The 22,603-nt window shown below is 39.1% G+C and overlaps 1 protein-coding gene and 1 long non-coding RNA gene across 3 annotated transcripts in view; both read left to right on the top strand.

Moving 5' to 3' along the window:
• Positions 1–2,807, top strand: LOC112151940. 2 transcript variants are annotated; one of them, XR_004947992.1, is made up of 3 exons: positions 1–100; positions 181–443; positions 547–2,807. It is a non-coding gene; the product is annotated as an uncharacterized LOC112151940 (long non-coding RNA). The 2 variants fall into 2 exon arrangements; XR_002920205.2 differs by having other exon boundaries at positions 1–104.
• Positions 2,808–5,704: 2,897 nt separating this feature from the next.
• Positions 5,705–22,603, top strand: part of map1ab (microtubule-associated protein 1Ab) — an 87,071-nt gene continuing 70,172 nt past the window's right edge. Inside the window, exons 1-2 of the mRNA XM_024281072.1 lie at positions 5,705–5,978; positions 12,430–12,531. Of these exons, the coding sequence (XP_024136840.1) occupies positions 5,720–5,978; positions 12,430–12,531 (361 nt within the window). The 5' untranslated portion in view covers positions 5,705–5,719. The remainder of the gene's footprint in view (positions 5,979–12,429; positions 12,532–22,603) is intronic.

Raw genomic sequence — 22,603 nt, 5'->3', positions numbered from 1 at the left:
TCCAGGACCAGAATCAGAGTGAACAGGAACTCTCCTGCAGTCCTCCTGAACCTCCATTGGTGACGTCTGTGGGGTGATGTAACTGAGTGTTTCTCTTCTGGTTGGTGAGCGGAGTATCCTACAGGATGATCTCAAGAGTGTTTGGATCTCTCGTTTCACTGTCCACTGCATCATCCACAGTCACTGAGGAGGTGGTGGCCATTCGCCTTAAGAACCTTCACCTTCCAAAAACCCCTGAGGACCTGGAGGTGGAGTCCCGTGGGTTTGCAGGGCTGGCACAGCACAGAGTTTTTCCTTAAAGCTGCAGGTGCTATCGATGGATGCCACATCAGGATCAAACCTCCTGGTGACCCTGGCATCATTCCAAAAGCGCCCTCCATTATAGAGCGTGCTTTGGAATGATGAAGACGAGATTCAGAGGCATCTTCCTGCAAGTGCTGGAGGTGCATCACACCTTTGTACCTCATGGAAGTGAACACATAGGAGCATTTTATATTCATTGAAATATATTTCTATTAACTTATAGATTTAATTTATATATTGCAGGTTGTCTCAGCTTGGGCCATCCTCCACAATATCTGCTCCTGTGCTGAGGACACCGAGGCCCCAGAGGATGATGTGGAGGTGATGATGAGGAGGAAGCTTGTTTGGAAGCCAGCAGTGGTGCTCTCTGGCAGGACCAACTACCTGCTGAGGTTTCTGCCCATGTGGGAGGTACCACCTGACCTTGATTACTTTAAACAGGTAATTAATGAATCAAGTGATTTTTACTGCGATGGACCGGCGACCTGTCCAGGGTGTACCCCGCCTTCGCCCATCAGTAGCTGGGATAGGCTCCGGCGCCCCGCGACCCCGAAAGGGAAGAAGCGGTTAAGAAGATGGATGGATGGAAGTGATTTTTAATTATTCAATAATTCAATCATTTAATTAATTGAGTTTTTGTTAAAAATGTTTTAGGATAGTGCATGCATTATCTTATATTTATGGGTCATTTTTGGTCATGCAGCATCCGTCCACAGCCAACCCTGTAAACCCTGAAGATGGACGATGCAGTCTACAGTGAAGATGCATCCTGAAACTATGCAGACCATCCTGCAAGATGTTCCAATCACCACCCAGAAAGTTCCATCCTCTGCAGCTACACTTCTGCAGCTTGGAGCCTGAAGATGCTAAAGTCTGGTTTGAGGAAAAGCGCGAGTGCAGGGACAGAAACTTAAATGGATCTCGTCGTGTTTTTAAACCGAAAAAGGTCCAGCAGCTTACTTGTTAGAATGGTTATTCATTTAAAAACCGCTGAACAGGTTTCTCACGTGCACCTGAGACTGTCAATAGAAAAAAGAAGATACAAACCCTTTTATAACATGCATATTTAATATGTATCAAACATGTTATATTCTTAAATAGACAGGGGCAATAAATGACAAAATAGCAATGTGGGGGGGGGTTGTTTGTTTTGATTTTGGTACTTTTAAAGGGTAATCCAATAGTGCAGTTGGTTGCGTAATCCATTTTTTTTCTCACAACTTTATTGAAAACATTAATTTCAATACAACGTTTACGATAACGTTTGCAAAAGGAACATAAAGTGTCAATATCAGGATTAAATCTTTTTAAATACATTTTTGTGGGGTAGAATCTGTGAAAAATTTTATAAGAAACTTCTTTAATTTTATTAGAAATAAGGTACTGATTAGGTAAAAGCCAGACCTTTTTCAAGGACACATCATCCACAAATTGTTTCCAATAATGAACAACACGTGGCAACGTAACAATATCTTTTTGAAAAAGAGCTCTAATGCCTCTATTATTTTTCCTGGAACAAACAGTAAAACAGATTTTTCCAACAGTGGACAGCGAAAGAGAAAGATTGAAAGGGAAAGGATCAAGTCTTGGTCTTTGATTAAATAACATACATATTCCAGGAGAGATCGCACCAAAAACTTTTGCATATTCTCCTGGAGTAACTGGGATGTTATACTTGTCAAGAAAATCAGTATAAGATAATAACTGCCCATTTCATAGGTATTCATTAGGGTACTTTTTTAATGTAGTGTACTTTGTTCTTTCATACAAAGTTGAATATTAATTGATCAATCTTTTTACAAATTTTGTTATTGAGTTCTAAAGCGAGAGCAGCGTAGGTTAACCGGGATATTCCTTCTGCTTTACTGATCAGAATGCGACCTCTTAGTGAAAGATCCCTTACAAGCCATTGATTAAATTTCTTTTTTGTTTTTCTATTAAGGGGTCAAAGTTCAAGGAACATCTTTCCTGTTGATTTTTAGTGATTGTCAAACCTAAATAAACAAGTTCAGTTTTAACTGGGATGTCTTCTATTTTGTCCTCAGAACTGTTCTTTACTGCCATAAGTTCATATTTTTTTAAATTTAAATAAAGACCAGATGCTTTGGACAATATTTCCATTACATTGATTGCTAAAGAAATTTCTGATTGATTCTTCAAAAAGAGAGTTGTGTCATCTGCCAATTGTGTTAGAATTATGTTACTAACAGCAACTGATAGACCTTTCAGGGAGCTCGATTTGATATGATCTGCAAGAAGTTGACCTACCAAGAGGAATAAATAAGGAGAGATAGGGCATCCCCTGCGACAGACTGGCGACCTGTCCAGGGTGAACCCCGCCTTCGCCCTTCAGTAGCCGGGATAGGCTCCGGCACCCCCGCGACCCCGAAAGGGACGAAGCGGTCAAGAAGATGGATGGATGGATAGATTGGGCATCCTTGACGGATGCCTCTATAAATGTTAAATTTATGTGAAGTACCCCCCTTTAACTTGATGGTTACGTAATCCATGGAAGATATTCACTGAGCTCTGTCCAGTTAGTCTAGCGGGTAAACTCCCGCCCTGGAAATCAAGTGGTAGCCGGATCAAACCCAACTCGGGCTAATTTGTTTGTTTCTTCTTTTTTTTTTTTTTATCCCAAAACGGTTCAATTCAGGTAAATACAATATTTTTAAAAATAGATAGGGGCAATAAATGACAAAAAAACAATCTGGGGGCCGTTTGTTTTGATTTTGGTAGTTTTAAAGGATAATCAAATAGGGCAGTTGGTTGCGTAATACATGGAATGTATCCATGGAGCTTTGTGACATACTTCCGGTTTCCACTTAGTCTAGCGGGTAGACGACCGCTTTAGAAACCTAGAGGTTGCCGGTTCCAACCCAACTCGGGGCTTTTTTGTTTCTTTCTTTTTTTTTTAATCCCAAAATTGTTCAATTCAGGTAAATAAAATATTTTTAAAAAATGGACAGGGACAGCAGAAAAAAGAAGATACAAACCTTTCTATATCATGCATAATTAACATGTATCAAACATGTTATATTCTTCACCACACATCAACACATTTGTCATTTTTTTAGGTTGTCCCACTGTTTTTTGGCCCATAAGGGGGAAATCTTTTCCAGCAGAGCCATTTTCTTCAGGATTATCCTGGAAAAACACATCAAACGAAGAGGGAGAGATAACAGGGTCAATCCCTCTCCAAAATGTTCCACGTTAAAACACAAAAGACACTAAACTCTACTGCAGCGGTCATCAACTCTGTTCTGCTCGTTTTACAGCTAACTTTGTTTAAGCTTCTTCTGCTCACCTGGCTGGATCAGGTATGTTCAATCAGAAACTCAACTAATTTCATCCAGCTGAAAGATAATCGCCGTTGGTTGTGGAACCTTAAAAAATCTTTAAAAAATATATTTTGGACACCACTACCAATCCCCCCCCACCCCAACCACACACACACACCTCAACACAAAACATTCCATTAGAAGACCAAAAACGCAGATCCACATCAAAGGAAACATTACCTATGTGATGCTGTCAGCCTGGAATCAAACAATAAAAAATTGACATCTGGAAAAATACTCAAACATTTTAAGATGTGCGTACTACTCTGAATTTACCCAAATAAAATTGACAACAAGTTGAAGAAATGGCCAACAGTTAATAACTTATTTGTCCATAGGGAAACATTTCTCGTGTGTGACACCCTTGAGCAAAAGCATAATCTTGGCCCAGAGGAATTCTTTTAGTTAGACATGTTAGACATCATTTCAATCATTGAAATGCCTCTAAAAATGAAAGGTTCTTGCAATATCTATATCACAAACCAAATCAAAGTCAGAGTTATAGAATAGCAAAGAGCAAAAAGGAGGGTAGAGCAATTGTGACATAAAGAAAAGATGGTAAAAAGAAGGGAGTCTACAGCTAAATACACAGCATGTTGACTGTATAAGAGAACTGGACAGAGCAAGAAAAGGCCTTACTTTAGCCAGAAGAAGCCATTTCACATCTTTTCACAATACGGACGCCGCCATGTTGGAAACTAGACGACAGTGATTGGTCAGAGTCGTTCTGAGACTATGGCAGCTCCTGACACCAACCAGGCCACGCGCCCCTTCAACTGAAGCGGGCTCGGGAGAATCTGTCAATCAAACATTTGAGGTGGGGGCCAGTGGGCACCACTTGCTATTACTGGGGCATCTCATTGGTCAGTTCATGAATTGAACAATTTGCAATAAAGGAAAAAAAATATTTGAAATTAGAATAAGCAAGCAGATGTTATGAAAAATATATCAGAGCAAGAATGGTTCTTCTGAGAAATAAAATGACTAAAAGCTGTTAGTTTCTCTGTAGAAGTCTATGGAAATGTGGCTTCTGGGAGCCAGTTTTTCAGAGTTTTCCCAGGTTTTCCCAGTTGGATCTGTCAAATTTGTGTGTTAATTTGCTGGACAGAACAAAGACAGGAAAAAAATAGTATTACAATATTATTTCCTGACGAAAAACAACCCCAGCGTGATATTTTACTCCATTCATGCATCTCTTAGCATTCCTCTAAATCCCTGCTCTCTGAGCACCAGCCCATTATTCATATTTATATCAGAAAGTTACAGTTTTAAACTTTCAAAAATTGTCATTCTGTTAGCTTTTTGGACTATTTACTAAGGTTTTTTAGGCTATTTTGGATTTTAGCTAATTTTTCAGCTACATGCTAGCTGTTTTGGCTAATTTAGAGTTTTTTTCCAGTTTTTTAGGCCATTTTGAAGTGAAGATTTTAGCTATGAGTTTCAGCATCTTCAGCTGTCAGCACTATCATATTCAGCAGCTAAATTCAGCTTACAGCATTCACACTATCACAGGCGATGCTATATATGTAGTTGATAATAATGTCAAAAAGTTAGGGTTTAAAATGTGTTGAAATGTAGTTTTAAAGTGTTTATTCAATGATTACCTTGTTCCTAAAGTGTGTTTTAGATTTTGTCCCCTCGTGCGATTGAGTTTGACACCGCTATTATATCAGGTAAAAATGACCTGGCAAAAGTGTATTTTTTAACAGCAAAAGTGTTTCAGAGCTAGAAGAGCATTTTTGATATAAAATATACATCAAAAGATGACTGTAGTAGGACTTAAAATTTCCCAGGTCAGTGAATCTGGGATATCTGAACAGTTTTGTGGCTGAGCTCTCATGGTGCTTTCTTAGAGTTCACATGTGTTAAATAGGAGCTATCAGGCTTTTCTACGTTCATGACCCCTGTGACCCAGTCTGCATCCTGACGCTTCCCGCCTTCTGTGAGGCTCGGAGGTGTCTGCAGCTGTCTTCAGCTCTCACTCTCCTCTGCCTCACCCTTCATCAGCTCCATCACCCTCCTCACCCCTCCTCCGCCCCACAGCGATCCTTCCCTCTCTCACACCGGTAGTTGTCATGGCGATGGAGTCAGCTGCGGCGTCGGCTCCTGATGTTGTTGCCATGGAGATTTCTGCAAGAGGCACGCTCCCGGTGGTGGAGGAGGACGAGGGCTCCGGCGTTCCAGGCTCCGAGGAGAGGTTCCGATACCGGCGAGGAGGAGAGAGGCGACGCCGTGGGATGCCGTTCAACCGGAGCGGCCACTACATGCTGATAGTGATCGGGGAGATCGGCACGGAGCAGCAGCTGGAGACCGCCAGAGCACAGATAGAGCGCGGTGAGTGATGGATGGAGCGCCGCTCCTCATCAGAAGTTGCTGTGCAGCTTCAGGGCTCAGCTTCGGCGTGCTGACCCGCGGGAAGGATTCCTCACGCCAGAGATCGCTTTAGCGCAATAAGAGGGCAGAAACGAAGGGCTGAGGCAGTTGCTGCAGCATTGCACCATGGGACTCTGCAAAAGCGTCCTATCACTTTAACACCATCATTTTTTTAACCTGCATTACCATTAAATCTTTTCTGAAGCTTGAGAGTTACATCTGAATAGTTTATAGTTGATTATATGTTATATTAAAAAGATTCAAACTGAGCATCAAAACCAACAGAATTCAGACAGAGACGCACATTTCAGTTCAGTGAGGTCATCTGTCTTGTTGTTGAGATTTGTCAGGTATAGAGGACTGTGATACATGTGTGTTGTTGTGGGGATGTCATTACTCAGCTGAATATCTTGGCTCTGACTGGGCTTCATCTCTGCTCCTCCTCCTCCTCCTCCTCCTGGAGAACTGCAGCAGGCTGCAGACATTCCTTCCTCACAGAGCTGTCCTCAGAATGTGAATGGATCACTGTGCTTGTGTTTTTACAGGAAGACCAGTCAGCAGTTCCTCCTTTACACCCCTCAGACCTCCTCTTACTGTACCTCTGTTTGGGAGCTGACAGCTCTGCTGCTCTGTGGCAGGAGGGACCAGTCGCCCATGCACATGGGCTTATTGCAGCATTGATCTTTTCGCCCTGGTCAGTGTTTCAGCGTGACTCAGTAAGAGTGGCCGGCTATCCACCCTCATTATAAACACTTTACTCCAGAGTTATCCTTCAGAAAGATCCTTTTCCTTTAGCGAGGCAGTCTCACTGCAGTATTCTGGTAAAAGCTGTGAAAGATGTAGTGCTGTTTGTTTTTGAGCAAATCTATGCTTTAAAGGGGCCATACAATGAAAATTCTACTTTTTGAGGTTTTAAGTGCAATATACTCTTCATTCCCCACTATTCAGAACCCCAAAGTGGTATTTTGATCCATTCATGCATTCAAGAGTAATCCTCTAAAAACCTGCACTGTCTGCAGCAGCCCCTCCCATACCCACGAAAACAAGCAGTTTGTATCATGCTGACGTCAGCATGATGTGAACCGCCCCCTTCAGGAAAAATCTGTGCTGCAAGCTCCGCCCCCAGACTACAGCGAACACACACCAACTTTCTCCACCAGGAACCACTCTCGGATCTATCTCTCGAGGTGGTCTTGGTTCATTTTCAATCAGACTGAACTTCTGTTCTCTCTGAGATTCCTCAGTCTGAATATGAAACGAACCGAGAGCGGAACAACTGAACCAAAACGTCCACCGTACCCGACAGTCAGGTGATGTAAACACGGTAGAAATGAGGGTCAGGGATCAGTGAGCTGCAGACAAATGTAGAGTATTGATTTTCATGTTAGCCAAAAGGAAATAATTGTTCCAACTGTTTACTTGTTAGAACGTTTATTTTAACACCATTATAACTCTCTTTTCTGTGTCTTGTTACGCGGTTCGTGTGCGGGCTGTTGCCATGACGTCATCTTAAAATCTTTATTGTAGTTCCAACAGAATTCTCTTAAAACAATGTCATAAAACCACAACGATGAGACACGGAAACTCATTCAGATGTGGTCGGATGAATTCATGCTCAATAAAACAACTTTTAACGTGATCCACATTTATTCTACCAACAATCTATGTGTCACAAACTCTTATTGGCGTGTGTAGCTGTAGCTGTAGCGTCTCCAGTAACGTCATGCAGGATTCCTCCGCGGGACCAAAGCTGCAGCAATAACTGTTGAACCTTCAAACAGACAACCAAAATCCATCGTCAAAATACAAAGTTTGAAGAAATTAAAATCCTGGAAAGAATTTGCAGACCGCAGCGCTTCCATCTTTGTCTTTTGTTTTGACCCGCCCCCATACCTGCTGGCCAATGACTGAAGAGATCTTTAGTCACATGGTTTTGTTTACGAAGTTTGGCCCAAAACAGAAAGCAGGCACACTGAGGTGGTGAAGCGGAGCCTTAGAGATCGAGTCGTTTTACTTTCGGGTATTAAAATGCTCCACAAAAATGACTCATATTTCATAAATAATTCATTTTTTAGGGTTTTGAGGGTAATATATGATCATATGTATAGATGTAGTTTACTCAGAAAGGATCAGAAGGTGTGACCCCTTTAAGAAACACAGCACCACGTAGCATTAGGCAGAGCCAGAATTCATGCATAAATTGTGCTGAAATATAAGGAGGATTTCCTTTTGTTGAAAAATTAAAGGATTTAGGTTTGCATCATGCTTCAAAAAATACATTAAGGGTTACTTAGTCCTGATTTACACATTTCTGGCTGAGATAAATGAAGAGAGAGTGCATAATTCTTCATTTGTAACAAATACAGTGCATTTTGGGCATAACTGTCCAAAAATTACAAAATATAAAAAAAGGCTAAATGTATTTTCTACATTAAAAACTTTAAATCACAACAGCTCAAAACCAGCTACACACACACATCTATAAAAAGTACGCACTAATCCCCTGATGACACACACAAAACCGGATTTATGCCCAAAACTCTTCTCACATCTCAAGCAAGAAGGGTCCTGGGCTTCGCCATCTGCTGGAGGGGGCGCCAAATTGCAATGATTAGGCTACAAATTGAAGGTTTTTTTCAGTTTGACCAAACTCATTTTGTTTAAAAATGTTTAAAAAAATGAATAGTTAAAGCAGAAATAAAATAACTCAAAAGTTTGACATAATAATTTTGCCCCGTAATAATTGTGCCCCTCCTTACCTGGCGGAGCCGCTGTGTTGTTAAAACTTTAAGGATGAAAAAGCAGCAAAATAAGCATTTAGGGGCAGCTTTAAAGTCAAAAAAGGAAAGAAGAGGATCAAAAAACTGCCTTAAAGGTGTGTTTTATTTACATTCAATTGCTTGGAAATCCCACAATTAATGTAAAAAAAAATACTATGGTTTTTGGTTGGAAAAGTATAATTTAACTGGCAATTTAGTTTTTTTTTCCCTTTTCCTCTTTTTAAACCCTTAACAACAGAAATCCTTAAACCTTTAACACTGGAGATGCCTGTCAATGGATGTGCAGTACCTAACACTAAACAGTTGTTAGCGCGTCTGCCTGGGAATGCAAAGGTTGGAGGTTTGCGACCTGGCAAAAGAGAGACTGTAATACTCTAAACTATTTTCTTAAGTTGTAATAATTTAAGATTTGTATGTAATTATGTTAAATGCACCTAAAATGCTGGGTCTTCAGTCCTTTCTTATCAGTCACTTTGTACTTCAATTGTGAAAAATATTTGGTGAAAACTTTTCACTTTCTTAACCAGATATGCTTGATAATTAATATTAAAAAGTTTAAATATGCATTTTTAAACACTAAAGCACTTGTGGGTGTGTCTTATTTTTCTAAAGGGTGAAGTAAAATTGTGTGGGTTTCAATCTGCTGTCAATTGATGTATTAGCTTTTAAGATTCTCTTCGAGATGCTTCTCCTCAGTACCATGTACTTGGAGAATAAATAATCATAGCAAAGCAAGTCTGAATGATGCTGAGTAATCATCTTCACACTCTCAACACAAAGGTTTAGTCCTTCAGCAGAAAAAAAGACTGCAACCACTCCAAAAACATCAACAGACCCATTAATAAAGGATTCTTGCTCATGCACAGAATTAAAAAAATACCTTTTGTTGCTTTTTAAATTGCACAGCTAAGGTTGAACTCTATTTAAATGGTCTCCAACAATAGAATGCTCTTTTTAATTTGATAATTTCCTTGTTTGTTTGACTGATTTTAAATTACAGCTCATCACTGGAGCAGATAACAGAAAAACAACGTCATTAAGACAAGCAGACAGTATCACAGCATCAGGCTGCAAAAATCAGAGCAGCCGTTCTCCTTGAGGAGTGAAGTATGGTCTGAAAATAAAAAATAAAAAGTTCATATGGGAGGAAATGAAAGTTAAAAAATAGCTCTGATATGTTTCAATTCCTCCTTGTAGCTGAATTTATAAAAGAGAAAGAAAGTTTCTGATTTGCTCTGACTCAAGTTTGCACTAAAGTTTGACTCAGACGAGTGGAACATCATGTGTGTGTGCCCACATTTGCTCTTAAGTGATAGAAACTGAGAGACATGCAACTGTGGGTGAGACTGAATCACTTCTACTGACCCTTGAAATGTTCTTAGCACAGAGGAACAGCGACGTTTCATTTTCATACTGATGACATGACGATGCTTTAAACATCTGGTGTAATAGCACTGCAGGTACTAATAAATACATTTATCATACATCATCTGTTGAAGGTATGTGATGTATATTCCTGTCATAAAATATCTACTGTGATTAGAAATAATAATGGCCATAATAGATGTCAGTGTCTTCAGTGTGTTGTGTACATCATGGGCTTCATCACAGGAACATTATCAGCTGAGTGGTAAATGATGCCAGGGCCCTAATGAACAGTAATTTCACAGAACCTGATCGTTCTTTCCCTGCAAACAACCTGCTACTTATGAATGAAGAGACTATGAAGAGAATTGATGCTCCTACAGATGTTTATTGTGTGATTGCTTAGTAAACATTCACACAATAGTTATTCACCTGCTCCTTTCTGTATGTGTTTCAATATGTATTCCCTCAATCACACTTTCAGTCATTTCAGTAATCTTGGTATCAAGACGTTCAGCTTGTTCAGAACATTACTGCTTAAACTTTTGGCAATCATAAACTTTAGAGTTTTTGAAATATCGAGCCAAAAATGCCCTGTAGATAATGAATGACAAAATCTTCAAATTTCAAAATTTTAAGTAGATTAGCAACAAACCTTTAAATAGATTCATGGGCTATGTTTTCATCTTTTATATTAATTTAAAATTTCGGGGGGGAGTTTAGCTAATATTTTATCATCATGCTAATGTTTTAGGCTAATTTTTTATCCACTGGGTGTTTTTCAGGCTAATTTAAAGCTTCCATTTTTGCAACACGCTAATGTTTTTGACAGCTTTAGTTTACTGAGGAATTTTAGTCTATTCTGGGGTTTAGCTAATATTTAAGCAATATGCTAACATTTTTTGGCTAATTTGGCATCTACTGAGTTTTTTGTGCTAATATTGGATTTAGCTAATATTTTAGCGACATTCTAACGTTTTTATTATTTTTTTTATAGGCTAATATAGTGTTTAGCCTCAAAATTTAGCAACAGGCCAGAGGGTAGTGGGCAAGAGGAACAACACATGAATCGCACTGCACCAACCAGAAGCACAGAGAAGTAAATTAAATAAATAATATAGAAAAGAGGAGAGGTGAAGTAAATGAGAATAGAGAACAGTGCCCCAGAGCTGATGGATAATCACGATGATATATCTAAAATTTTTAGCGTGTCAGTCTTAATTTAGACCGACGTGAGCTACAGCAGAGGGAGTCGACCGCCAAGGCCTGGTTTAATGGAACACTGATATAACACTGAAAATGATTCCCCCATACTTCAGCAACATAGTAGAAGAGATGTAAGGAGCAGGATAACATTCACAATGAATTACAATCCAGAAATGATTTGGCTTCATTCACCATTGAGAGACTTTTTGCAATTTTTGGTTTTATGTGTCTAATGCAGGATTTCCATGACAGTTTACTATCTGTTATAATTCCCAATAATTTGATTTCTAGCACATTTTCTATTTGTATGCCATCTACAGTGTGTTAATTGGCTGCTCGGAATTTCTTGGTTGATTACCAAATATCATTGCTCTTTTTCTTATTTAAATTTAATGATAATTTATTAATGTCAATCCTTTTAATAGTACTTAGTTCCTTATTAGCCATCTTGATAAGAATTAGATAATTATCATCACTGTAAAATATATTTATTTCATCTGCAAACAAAATCAATTTAGTTTGAACCAAAAGTCCCACCCAGGTAAATTTCTAATGAACTCCTGCTGCTCTGCAGAAACTATGTCCTAGAACAACACAGATTTTTGGATTTGTTTGAAAGAGAATCATCATAAGGAAAAGACCACTGGGACCGCTTCGACAAAAGATCAAAAGATTATTGGGGTGGGACTTGAATAGATTTTAAATACACATTACGAAAGAGAAAATGCAAAAAAAAGCTTCATACAAACATGTCATACCAATGACAGTTTTAGTGTAACTAACACTTAAAAAAGGTATATCATAAGCTTCTGAGCATCAACTTTCCCTGCATTGCCATAAGTATTTAGACAGAGGAGCAGTGAAGTGAAGATGCTTCAGCAACAGCTGGGAGGAGGTCAGCTTTTCCTTGGTGTAGACGAAACAAGGAAACAGTCTTGCACAAATGCCTGCACATGTGATTCAGGGTAACAAAAGCAGCTCGGACAGGTCTCACTGATGTCCGTCTCTCCTCCAGTGCTTCTGCTGATGCCCTCACTCACTCTGCTTCTCCTCCCTGGCAGGAATTCGATCCTGGGATTTGGATCTCCGAAGCTGTGACCTTGATCAGCAGCTGCAGTTGTTCATAACGCGTCACTCTGCCCACTTCTCCTCCGAGGTCAGAGGTCAGTTTGATGCTTCTGAATATTTTAGTGTTTATGTTGGAAAAAAGGCTGGATATTTCCTTAAGAAACATCGAGACATACTGATAAGAAACCTTTTCTAAAAAAAAAAAAAAAAGGTTATATTTATATTTTGTCTGCTGCACATGCATATGTTCTGTTCTAAGAATTGAGATATATTTGATGAGCTCACATGCAGATTTAGGTGTGAATGGAAAATGTCCAAATGTTCACTGATGAAAATGTCTGACCAAATCTGACAAGAGGAGCATTTATTGTTTTCTCATCACAGCCTTGACTTAGCTTTTTTTTTTTTGAAATCACGCAAGTAAATGCGACTAAATAAATGCAACTCATTGCTCTGATAATGAGAAACTGGTAAGTTTGGTTGATCAGACTTTCTGAATCTGAGCATCATTTCCAGCCTGTCCGGCGCTCCACATCCATTTGGTTGGCTTTAAATTTTTGCCGACTTCCATAACTGAGCCAGAGCTTCTTTGTGAAGTTGGGCCTGTTAACAACCTAAACTGGAAATCATGCGAGTGAGCATAAAGTGCATCAATTATTCAAAAATAAAACCTATATTTTTCGCAGTTTCCATTGTGCTGTAAACATGACATCATTGTGACAAACCAACCCCGGCCTCACCTACTTGTTACACAATACGTGTAACACAGTCAAATGTGCACATTTAAGCACATATAAGAAAAAAAATATTAATAAAAGTTCTGAAGAGTCATGCAGAAAAAGAAGAATATAATATATAATATAATTAATATATATTATATATAATTAATATATAAATAATTCAAAATACCGGTGGAATGAGGGTTTGTTTACTGAAGGTTAACGCGTGAAGCTCTGTGAGTTTGTAGTCTCACGAGGTCGGCAGCAGAACCTGTGTCTGCAGCAGCACCGCAGTCATCTGCAGCCAATGTGAGTCATCTGCCGTAGGTAGACCGCTCTGGTATCAGCACCAGAGCCGGATCGGATGCAGTGTGAGCCCGGGGTTACGGGTGGATACGGGCTGTCTGCAGGTGAAAAATGGGCAAACCTGAAGGGACATGCAGATGGCCCAAACAAAATTCTAATGGAGCCACATAGACCGGTGGCTCCAGAGCCACACGTGACTCTCTGGTTAACGAAAAACAAGGTTTTAACTGGTAAATAACAGTAGGGAAGTAAAAAATGTAGTAAAGTAAACTAACTAAAACCTTTTTTAACTAGCCCAGGGGTTGGCATCCTTTAACAGTAAAAGAGCCATCTGGGCTTGGTTTCTACAGATCAAAACCTAGAAGGAGCTGTTTAGTCTTACTCTAACCTTTAAGAAATTTGGATTTGCATTCATGACGTTCTGTTTTTTTTAATAATAAATATGAATTATGTCTATTTTTTGGCACAAACAAAAGCAAACATATAAAAAGAACCTAGCATCTCTCAAAATTGTATTTATTTATTTATTTATTTTTAAACTTATTTTTAAAGTAAAAGAGGCTCTGTGCCAAACAGGATCATGTGAGTGCAGCTCTGGACAGCTAGTAACCAGTATTGTGCGGCTTAAGATAATATGTGCTTTTAACTCCTAAAAGATCAAACTTTTTACCAAATTTTTGCTTTGCATATCAAATCTGTTCATTCTGGAGGTAGAGTTGAACAAACAAGACGTCTTCAGGTCAACAGGATGAAAAAACCTACATAGTTTATCATCTATGTGAACCTCAGACATCAATTTATACATTTAACTGATCTAAATTAAATAAATGATAATTAACTGATCATTACTTTAAATAATTGCAATTTTATTTATTTATTTTTTTTTGTTCTTTTCTCCTCTTTGTCCTCAGCAGTCTTACTCTGCTGGGTTTTGTTATTTTAGTTTGGGGTTGGATCTTGGTAGTCTTAGTTTGCAGGCTTTGTTTATTTGTTTTCTTTAGGTAGTTTTGGTTAGACAGACATCAGCAGGAGCTGCTGACTCTGACGGTCCAGGAGTCTCTCTGACTTTATGTTTGTCCAAGGATCCACCATGGAGAGATGAAAGAGACACATGTGGATCTGGAGCCACAGGTTGCAGACTCCTGAACTATATTAATGACACATATGTGCACTTCACAATTTGAACTAAATCAGATTTTTGTGCACCACCGAAAATCTATTGGAAGCCAGAAAGCACAACTAGAATGGAGGTGTATCAGATTATAAAACAGATTTTCTCTTTTTGAACAAGTGTGCACTTTGGGCAGATAAATTCAGTGAGGGCCATTTTGATAGCTCTGATTTATTCTTTGAGTTGGAAATTGCTGAAACTACCTGCTACTACATTGGCAGCATTAAGCTAATTCTGTGTGACACAAGGTGTCTTTTATTTTGAAAGGAAATCATGTAAACCTCTCTCAAAAAGCAAGATCTGTTTCATATGATAAAAAAAGCAAGGATACATTTTTCTTTTCTATTATCTATTTTCTATTTCTTTTTATCTTTATGTTTTATTAATTTTTATTTATCATAATGGTAACATTGACATAAATACAAATCTGTGTCTTATTTTTCTAAAGGACATAGTGAGCTTTTGTGGCTCCTGTGGGGTTTGGTCTGTGAAGAATGGACCCAAATGGTTCTATAAATGTTGAAGGTTGCAGACCCCTGTTATAGACCGATGAGTGTGTGGCAAAAGGGCTGCGCCGCTCGTACCTTATAAGTGTGTGCAACCTACATTATACTCACAAATAATTCACTTACAAAATGCACAGCAATGTACGTTCCATTTCAACGACGTCCCTTAAGGTGGAAGTGTGAGACTCATGCACGACACACCTGCGCTCCTCCATGGGCCCGGACAAACCCAAAATCTGCGTCTCTTATCACGAAGAGTAGATCTACAGAATTATAAAAGCTTAAATCTTTGATACATTTTCCTTTCAAAGATATATTTTATCTTTATCTTTTATATTTAAATGTGAGTTGTATCTCTATGGTAACTAGGGCTGGTTATTGATCATAATTTCCAAAAACGATTCGATTCACAAAAGCCTGCATCAATTTGATTTAGATTTTTTTTTTTTTTTTATTCTTTCGATTCTTCAATTCAATTTTGAGTTACATATTTGTTTAGAAATACTTTAAAAATCTATTATATGTTTTGGATATATTTATACTAATCTCATCCAGGTCAAATACTGTAAAATATATCAGTGAAATAATGAGATTGTTAATAGCATATATTGTAAACATTGTTCTGCTTTTCCTGGAGGACGTTTCAGTTTGGCCACTAGGTGGCGATCCCGCTATAGTGTTATACCTTATTCCAGAAGAAGAAGAAAGTATGAGCAAAAATATGATGTTTTAGACCAAAAATAGTTACTTTAAAAATATTTTCTTAAAAGAGTTTGGAAAATTCATGTCTGTGAGTTTATAAAGACGTTCATTTAGCATTAGCTGTCCTTTGGGAAACTCTATTAAATGTTAGCATCAAGCTAGTAGACTTTAGCTTTATGTGCTAAATCCATTTATATTTTTATTAATCGATCTATTAAGCTTAAATCAATTCAAATCGATTAATCAATTTCATCAACCCAGCACTCATGGTTACTGAAAATGGAGGCATGGCCCCAACCTGACTCCCTTTGCAGGCCGGTCTGGGCTTTATTTTGCATGAGATGTTCAGACACCTGCAGGTGAGAGCTGGATGAAGTCGCACATGCACAGAGCAGAACACAAGCGACTGTAGCTGCACTAGAGACAGGTGCTGTGCAGTCACCAGGAAATGACACAGCGTTTCTCTACACATTTGTTAAGCAGAACAAACATTGTCAGAGGAACTGAGGAATTCCTTTGAAGGACTACAGATAATTCTGCGTATCCTTCATCCCATCTGTTATCCCGTCTGTTCACACGGGCTGCTTTTACGAAGAAAGACTCCTCCACACTCTAACAGTTTTTTTTCTCGTGCTTATTACCGCTGTGGCTGAACTGATGATTCATGACCTTCCTTCAGATCTGCTCTATCTGCAGCACACGAGAACATCAACACCAGAATCTCTGTTACAGATTGTGACAATGCACAATTCTGTTTTTCTTTTTTGTTTCCTATTTGTTTTCTTTGCTCAAGCAACCATTATTCTTCCATTTTATGGCTCTGGATTGATTATAATCATAGTGTTTGGGGTGGAGCTTTATTGATCTTAAAGGCAATGAAATGAGATACAGCACTGGCTCCAGGAATTCTGCCTGCAGATGTGGTTCAGGAACGGCTGAGTTGGAACTTTGCGACTTTAGAAGACTTCTATCACAGTCTGACCTCGCTCTGATGTGCTGGCGATTCATAAAACCTAATATACGAACGATTTGTGACACTACAGGTCCAACATTTTCATTACATTCCCTCCCTCATCTTCAGCTTTGCTGTGGAAATAGATGTCTTTCTTTTTGCTGATCCCGCCTCCAACATCTCCTTTTTCAGAGTGAACTGTTTGTTCATTCTGAGAGGCTCACCAGTACAGAACATCAAAGAATGTAAACTCAGAACTGCAGACTCCTAACAGATGAAACCAAGGAGATGTGGAGCAAACATTCACACACCAGGCTGTTTGTATTCCAACATGAAATGTACAACCCTCTGTCCTCCAGGTAAAGATTCAAACATGTGCTTTGTTTTCCTAAAGTGACAGACTTGATTTCCCCAGTTGATCACTGAGGCCGCTGAGGCTGAAGGACAAAGATGGAAGCTGACAGTATGGATTACCTTTGATCACCCCAGCCTCTTCTTAGCTCACAAGACAAATCAATAACCCTTCGATGGAGGCTAATCCAATTGCTGCAGTGCAGAAATAGATATGGGGATCACATTGCTTTGGGTTGACAGCAAAATTTCTGAAGCGGGAAAGCAGAGGGTAGCTTCCTGCTGACTGATCTGATCGTTCTGGAGACACAGTGAAAAGGAGAGACCCAAATTTATCAAACCAGGTTGTCGGGGGTCTATTGATTATCCTGGACGGGATCTCTCTTTGCCTGTTTGAATTCTTTCAAGTAACACTTTCTAAAGCAGCTGCTTTTCAAAGATACAAATAGCCTAATTTCTCTGAAGGGACAATACGACTTCCTACTGATCGTTAATTCAAGCGACCACTTCTAATGAGAAGTCTATGTAAACAGACGTAAATACGCATTTCAGGCTTCTGTGTTCCAAATTCTCACATACACACGTCGCCAAGCAAGTTTATAAATCAGTTTACAGCAGGGGTCTCAAACTCGCGGCCCGCGGGCCATTTGCGGCCCGCAGGATGATGATTTGCGGCCCGCGTCTTCATATGAAAGATTACTGTTAGTGCGGCCCGCAAGGCTGATATGAATGACAGTTGTTATGTGCAGAGCTGAATGAACCAATCACAGTGAGGTATGTGACTCTGGAGGCGGGACATCGGCGGTCTGTCCAGTGCCTCTGTCTATCATTCATTCCCTCCTTCAATCAGCTGGGCGGAGGAGGAGCCAGGAAGCACCAAACGCGATTTCTCGTGCCCCGCGCGGGGAATTTGCTGCTCGCGGCTCGTCAAAAAATGTGTTTCTGTCGCCGCGTGTCGAAGGGGCTACCAGCTCCGTCTGTGGATGTCTCTCTCAGAATGAATGAGAGACAGATATGATGTCGAGGAATACGTTTTTTGACGTGCTGACTGTTCCTAACCAGAACTCCACAAGCTCCGATCCTCAAACCTGTAAGCCCGCCCCGCGCGGCGATCCGCTGCACCCGCCTGTCAGACGTGATCCTGAGCTTGGCTCGCACGTGCGCGCGCGTGTCTGTGACTTTTAAGGTTCACACACCGGCTGTGTCGGCGCGCATTCCAGTCCATGTAAACGCGATAGAAGTCCGATATTCTGCTACGCGCGTTTGAATAGAACCCCCGTGGAAAGCAGCCCCCCCCCCCCCATGCGCGCTGATGCAGCCGCCGCGCGCACGAGCACCCCACACCTCCAATGAATGGAAGACACATAGACGTGGACAAAAGTGTTCATACCCCTCAGTTAAAGAAGGACAAACCCACAATTCTCACTGAAATCACTCAAAACTTACAAAAGTAACAATAAATAAAACACCTGTGATGTCAATTAAAGGACACACCTGAGTTAATCATGTCACTCTGGTCAAATAGTTTTCAATCTTTCATTGAGGTACCATCATTTTTGTCCAGGCCTGTTTCATTACTTTGCTTTTTTAAATAATTATGTTAATCAACAATTCAAAAGTGATGGCTGATTTTGATTGTTTAATTTTCAATTTTTATTTATTTATTGTTACTTTTGTAAGTTTCAAGTGATTTCAGTGAGAATTGTGGGTTTGTCCTTCTTTAACTGAGGGGTACCAACACTTTTGTCCACCACTGAAGGTCAGATTTATTTATTGTGAGGAGAGTTCTACAAAAATCTACATAAAATGAAATCCTTCAAAGATTTTCTCGTTACCGGGGCTTCTCTAACTCTGAAGGAGGATCTGTTAATACAGACATTTGAAACTGAACACAAATAATGAGTTTTCTCTAGTCAGTCAATATGTGGTTTCTTCAGTTGTCTGTATCTGTTGTTTGGTCATTATTATTATTTTATTTAATTATTACTAATTTATTTGTTTTTTTTATTCATCTTTTAATGCATGGGTAAAAAACAAGAAAACAACAACAGAAAATTCTACATATATTATATGTAAAAATATTACACCTCAATTATGTAGTTCGAAATGGAGTAGGAAGAAGTGTAAAAACCTTTTTTTAATCCTACCCCCTAGCAATATATCTTAAATTTAATCTTCAATATAAACTATTTCAGAAACGGACATTAACTACCCTTATTTTTTATATATATAAATCAACACGGACAAAGATCTATACACGTCGTTCATTATTTTTTCATTATTTTGTGTTAAAAATAAAGATATTTAAGAACATTGGAATGTTTTCTCAGCGATTTTCTTGAGAAAATCCTGATGCGGCCCGGCCTCAACTAGACGCCGCCTGTAGTGGCCCCCGGCTGATTTGAGTTTGAGACCCCTGGTTTACAGGCTCTACATACAAACTCTATGGCAATGATGTTGTGTCTTTTGTCTTATGTATACTCCAAGCCACTAGGAGGTGCTAGAAGAAAGAGGTAGGGAGAGAAGAGAAAGAATGAGAAAGAAAATGAAGATCTGTTGTTGAACTTTAATAAAACAAATGTTAAGTAAATACGTTCATACTCTTATGCCTTGAAAATTAGAAGTGGTCCGCAACCCCTGGGCTGCAGACTGGCACCGGCCCACGGGTCACTTGGTACCGGGCTGCAGGCAGAAAAATAAATAAATGTGCTCATTCATATTATTTCCATTTCGGGTTTTTTTCTGATCCTGAAGGAAGTTTTATTTTGAAAGACTTCCAGATTCTGTTCTCAACATCTGGGTCACGTGACTTAAAGCAAGTCTAGTGACTTAACTACAATGGCTAACTAGATCGCTAAGCTAGTAGCTCAAAGCTAAATACAAAACCCAAACGATAAAACGTATTTGGGGAGGAGAGTCGGTAAGAAACCTAAAAAGAACCTTCAACTTCAAAGAACAATAAAGCTGCTGTTTACAGACACCAACGTGAGTTTTCCTCGACATATGGAATTATCGAGACAGTTCTAATGTAGCAGAAGCTGCTCTGTCTGATAAGCAGCGACAGACTCTTGACTGTTTTACAGACACAGATAATAAAGTTACTTACACAGAGGATTCATGTTTTTTTTTTATTTGGAAAATACCAGTTTTACAACAATGGCATCATTTTTTTTCTTTGCTTTATTTATCCATCACACCTTAAAAGTGAGACGTAGCTGAAGCTACTGTAGCGTCTGGTTGTTAGCCTCCAGATTGATGTTAAAGGAAAAATCTTCATCACAAAGTTCAAACATTTTAAAGAGAATGAAGATTCAATCACATAAAGCTGCTGATTTGTGGAAACTTTGAGACATCTGGGAGTTTTCCTGCAGCAAGACTGAACTAGGTTCAGAAACTTCAGCACAGAAAATGTTCCTTTGTGTAGAAAAAAAATACCCAAAGAAAGAGGATTTATGTAAAGACAAATTATGATCAGTCTTTGAAAATCGGAGTCTGGATTGACTGTTGCAAAGATAAGACGGGGTATTAGGGCCACCTAAAAAAAAGGTATTATTACAAGTTTTTTTTCTTGTAAAACTACAACTTAAATCTTATAAATGTACAACTTTAAATTTACGAGATTAAAAGTTGTTAATGTACGAGAAAAGAAGTCGTAAATTTATCCTATGACTTTTAAAGTCATAAATATCTTTATTCTCCTAATTTAGCATTTTTTTCTCGTAAATTTACAAGATTAAAGTTGTAATTAAAAAAATTTTTCATAAAGTGGGATTACGCATGTTTGAACCTTTAATTCAAGCAAAATGTGAAATGTGAACTCAAAAACCGCTGGATGTGAACTCTGACCCGATTCTGAGCTGCAGCACATTTCCCTTGAGATGAGACCTTCACAGTCTATCAGTCATAACAACGACGAACGATTACGTGGCCTTAAACTTGTTCCTAAGCTGTGATGTAGCACTGACTCTGCTCAAATTTTTGAATTTTTGATCCTTTTCTTTCCACCTCTTGGTATTTGTATACATTTCTTGTAGTAACATCTTTATTTTGAAAATAGATTGTCATAAACCGGACGCTTAAAAATACCGACTTCGGCCGCACAGGTCCATGAAAATATCGTCTAATTTAGACCGGTCTGGCCTGAAGAAAGTTGGGGACCACTGCTCTGCAGCAAGTTCAACCAGTCCAACTTTGGCCATCCCAGGACTCGGTACCAACTGGTTGACCCACTTTGACATTTTACACCAAGCCTATTCCTATAATATCGAGGAGGAGTTGAACAGATCCCAGATAATCCGTGATGAGTTGATTCACATCATTTGTCCTGCAACAATCCAAAGATAAAGTGTTTGGAAGAACATCTGAGCAGATGACTCTAAAAAGTGTCATCTGTCAGTTTAAACTAGTGCTTTAGTCATTTGGAACAGGAAGTTCTCTGAAATATTTCTGACTCCGCATAGAGTTCCTATTGGCTTATGACAAAACAGGCCTCAATCTCCCAAAGGCTCAGAGATCCTTTGAAGTGAAATAACGCCACATCCTTTTTCCTTTTTTAAATCTTGCTGAGGGAGATGTGAGAGGAAAGAGAGAAAAAGAAGTGTGAGAATAAATTTGATGTAATCGTTACATGTGAATCCTACATGCACACCTTGGATGTGCAAACACACACACACATTGCCATGGGTAAGATGGCTTACTCAAGAGCGACTAAGTCACGATCAAATCCCTCTTAAGAAGCTTCAAAGATGATCTGCAGCAGAGATGCTGCTGCTCAATCATGCAGGCTGCTACGTTCTAAGCTTACATTAAAGAATATTTCACCTCAGAAGTGTGTACTTGTGTATAATCAATGTTTAGCGACACAGACATGAGAGAAATCGGATCCCTGCTGTGTCGTCTGATGTGGATGTAGCAGAGGTGACAGTTGTCCCGGGGGCAGGACAGAATGATTAATGATCCACAGTCACCGGTGGAGCCAATTTGCCCCGGCACCTGGGGAACGGGCTGTTTATGGAGGTTGCTGTGGAAACCTCTCCAACATCAACTGAATGATGTGAAACTTAACATTTGCAAATGATAGAAACATTGAGAAAAAGCTCTTTGTGTCAATGTGTCAAAATGGTTTGAAATGGAGCTGGAAAATTATCAAAAGTACATTTCTTTTAGCATCAGAAGGTTATTTTGCAATAATTTGCACAACTATTAAAGATTCCAACAGCTTTGTTTAAATCAAAGTTACATTTTAAATGAAAAGTTGTGTAAAAAACTGGTAACACAATGTTCAACATTTCCAATCCCCTAAGAATTTTAATTTGTTTGTTTGTTTGTGGCTCTTGTGATGGAAAGGTTTTGCTTGTGTTAATTTAAACTCTTGTAACTGAACTTTATTTAATTTTAGTTTAAGCCACTCAGACAGAACTAGACGAAAGGAGACAGAAAGAGAAGGTGGTGTGTGTGTGT

This window comes from Oryzias melastigma, linkage group LG6 (genome assembly GCF_002922805.2).
Source record: "Oryzias melastigma strain HK-1 linkage group LG6, ASM292280v2, whole genome shotgun sequence".
In the NCBI taxonomy this organism is placed as follows: Eukaryota; Metazoa; Chordata; class Actinopteri; order Beloniformes; family Adrianichthyidae; genus Oryzias; species Oryzias melastigma.
The sequence above is the reverse complement of the archived record's forward strand: the minus strand, read 5'-3'. Positions and strand labels throughout refer to the sequence as shown.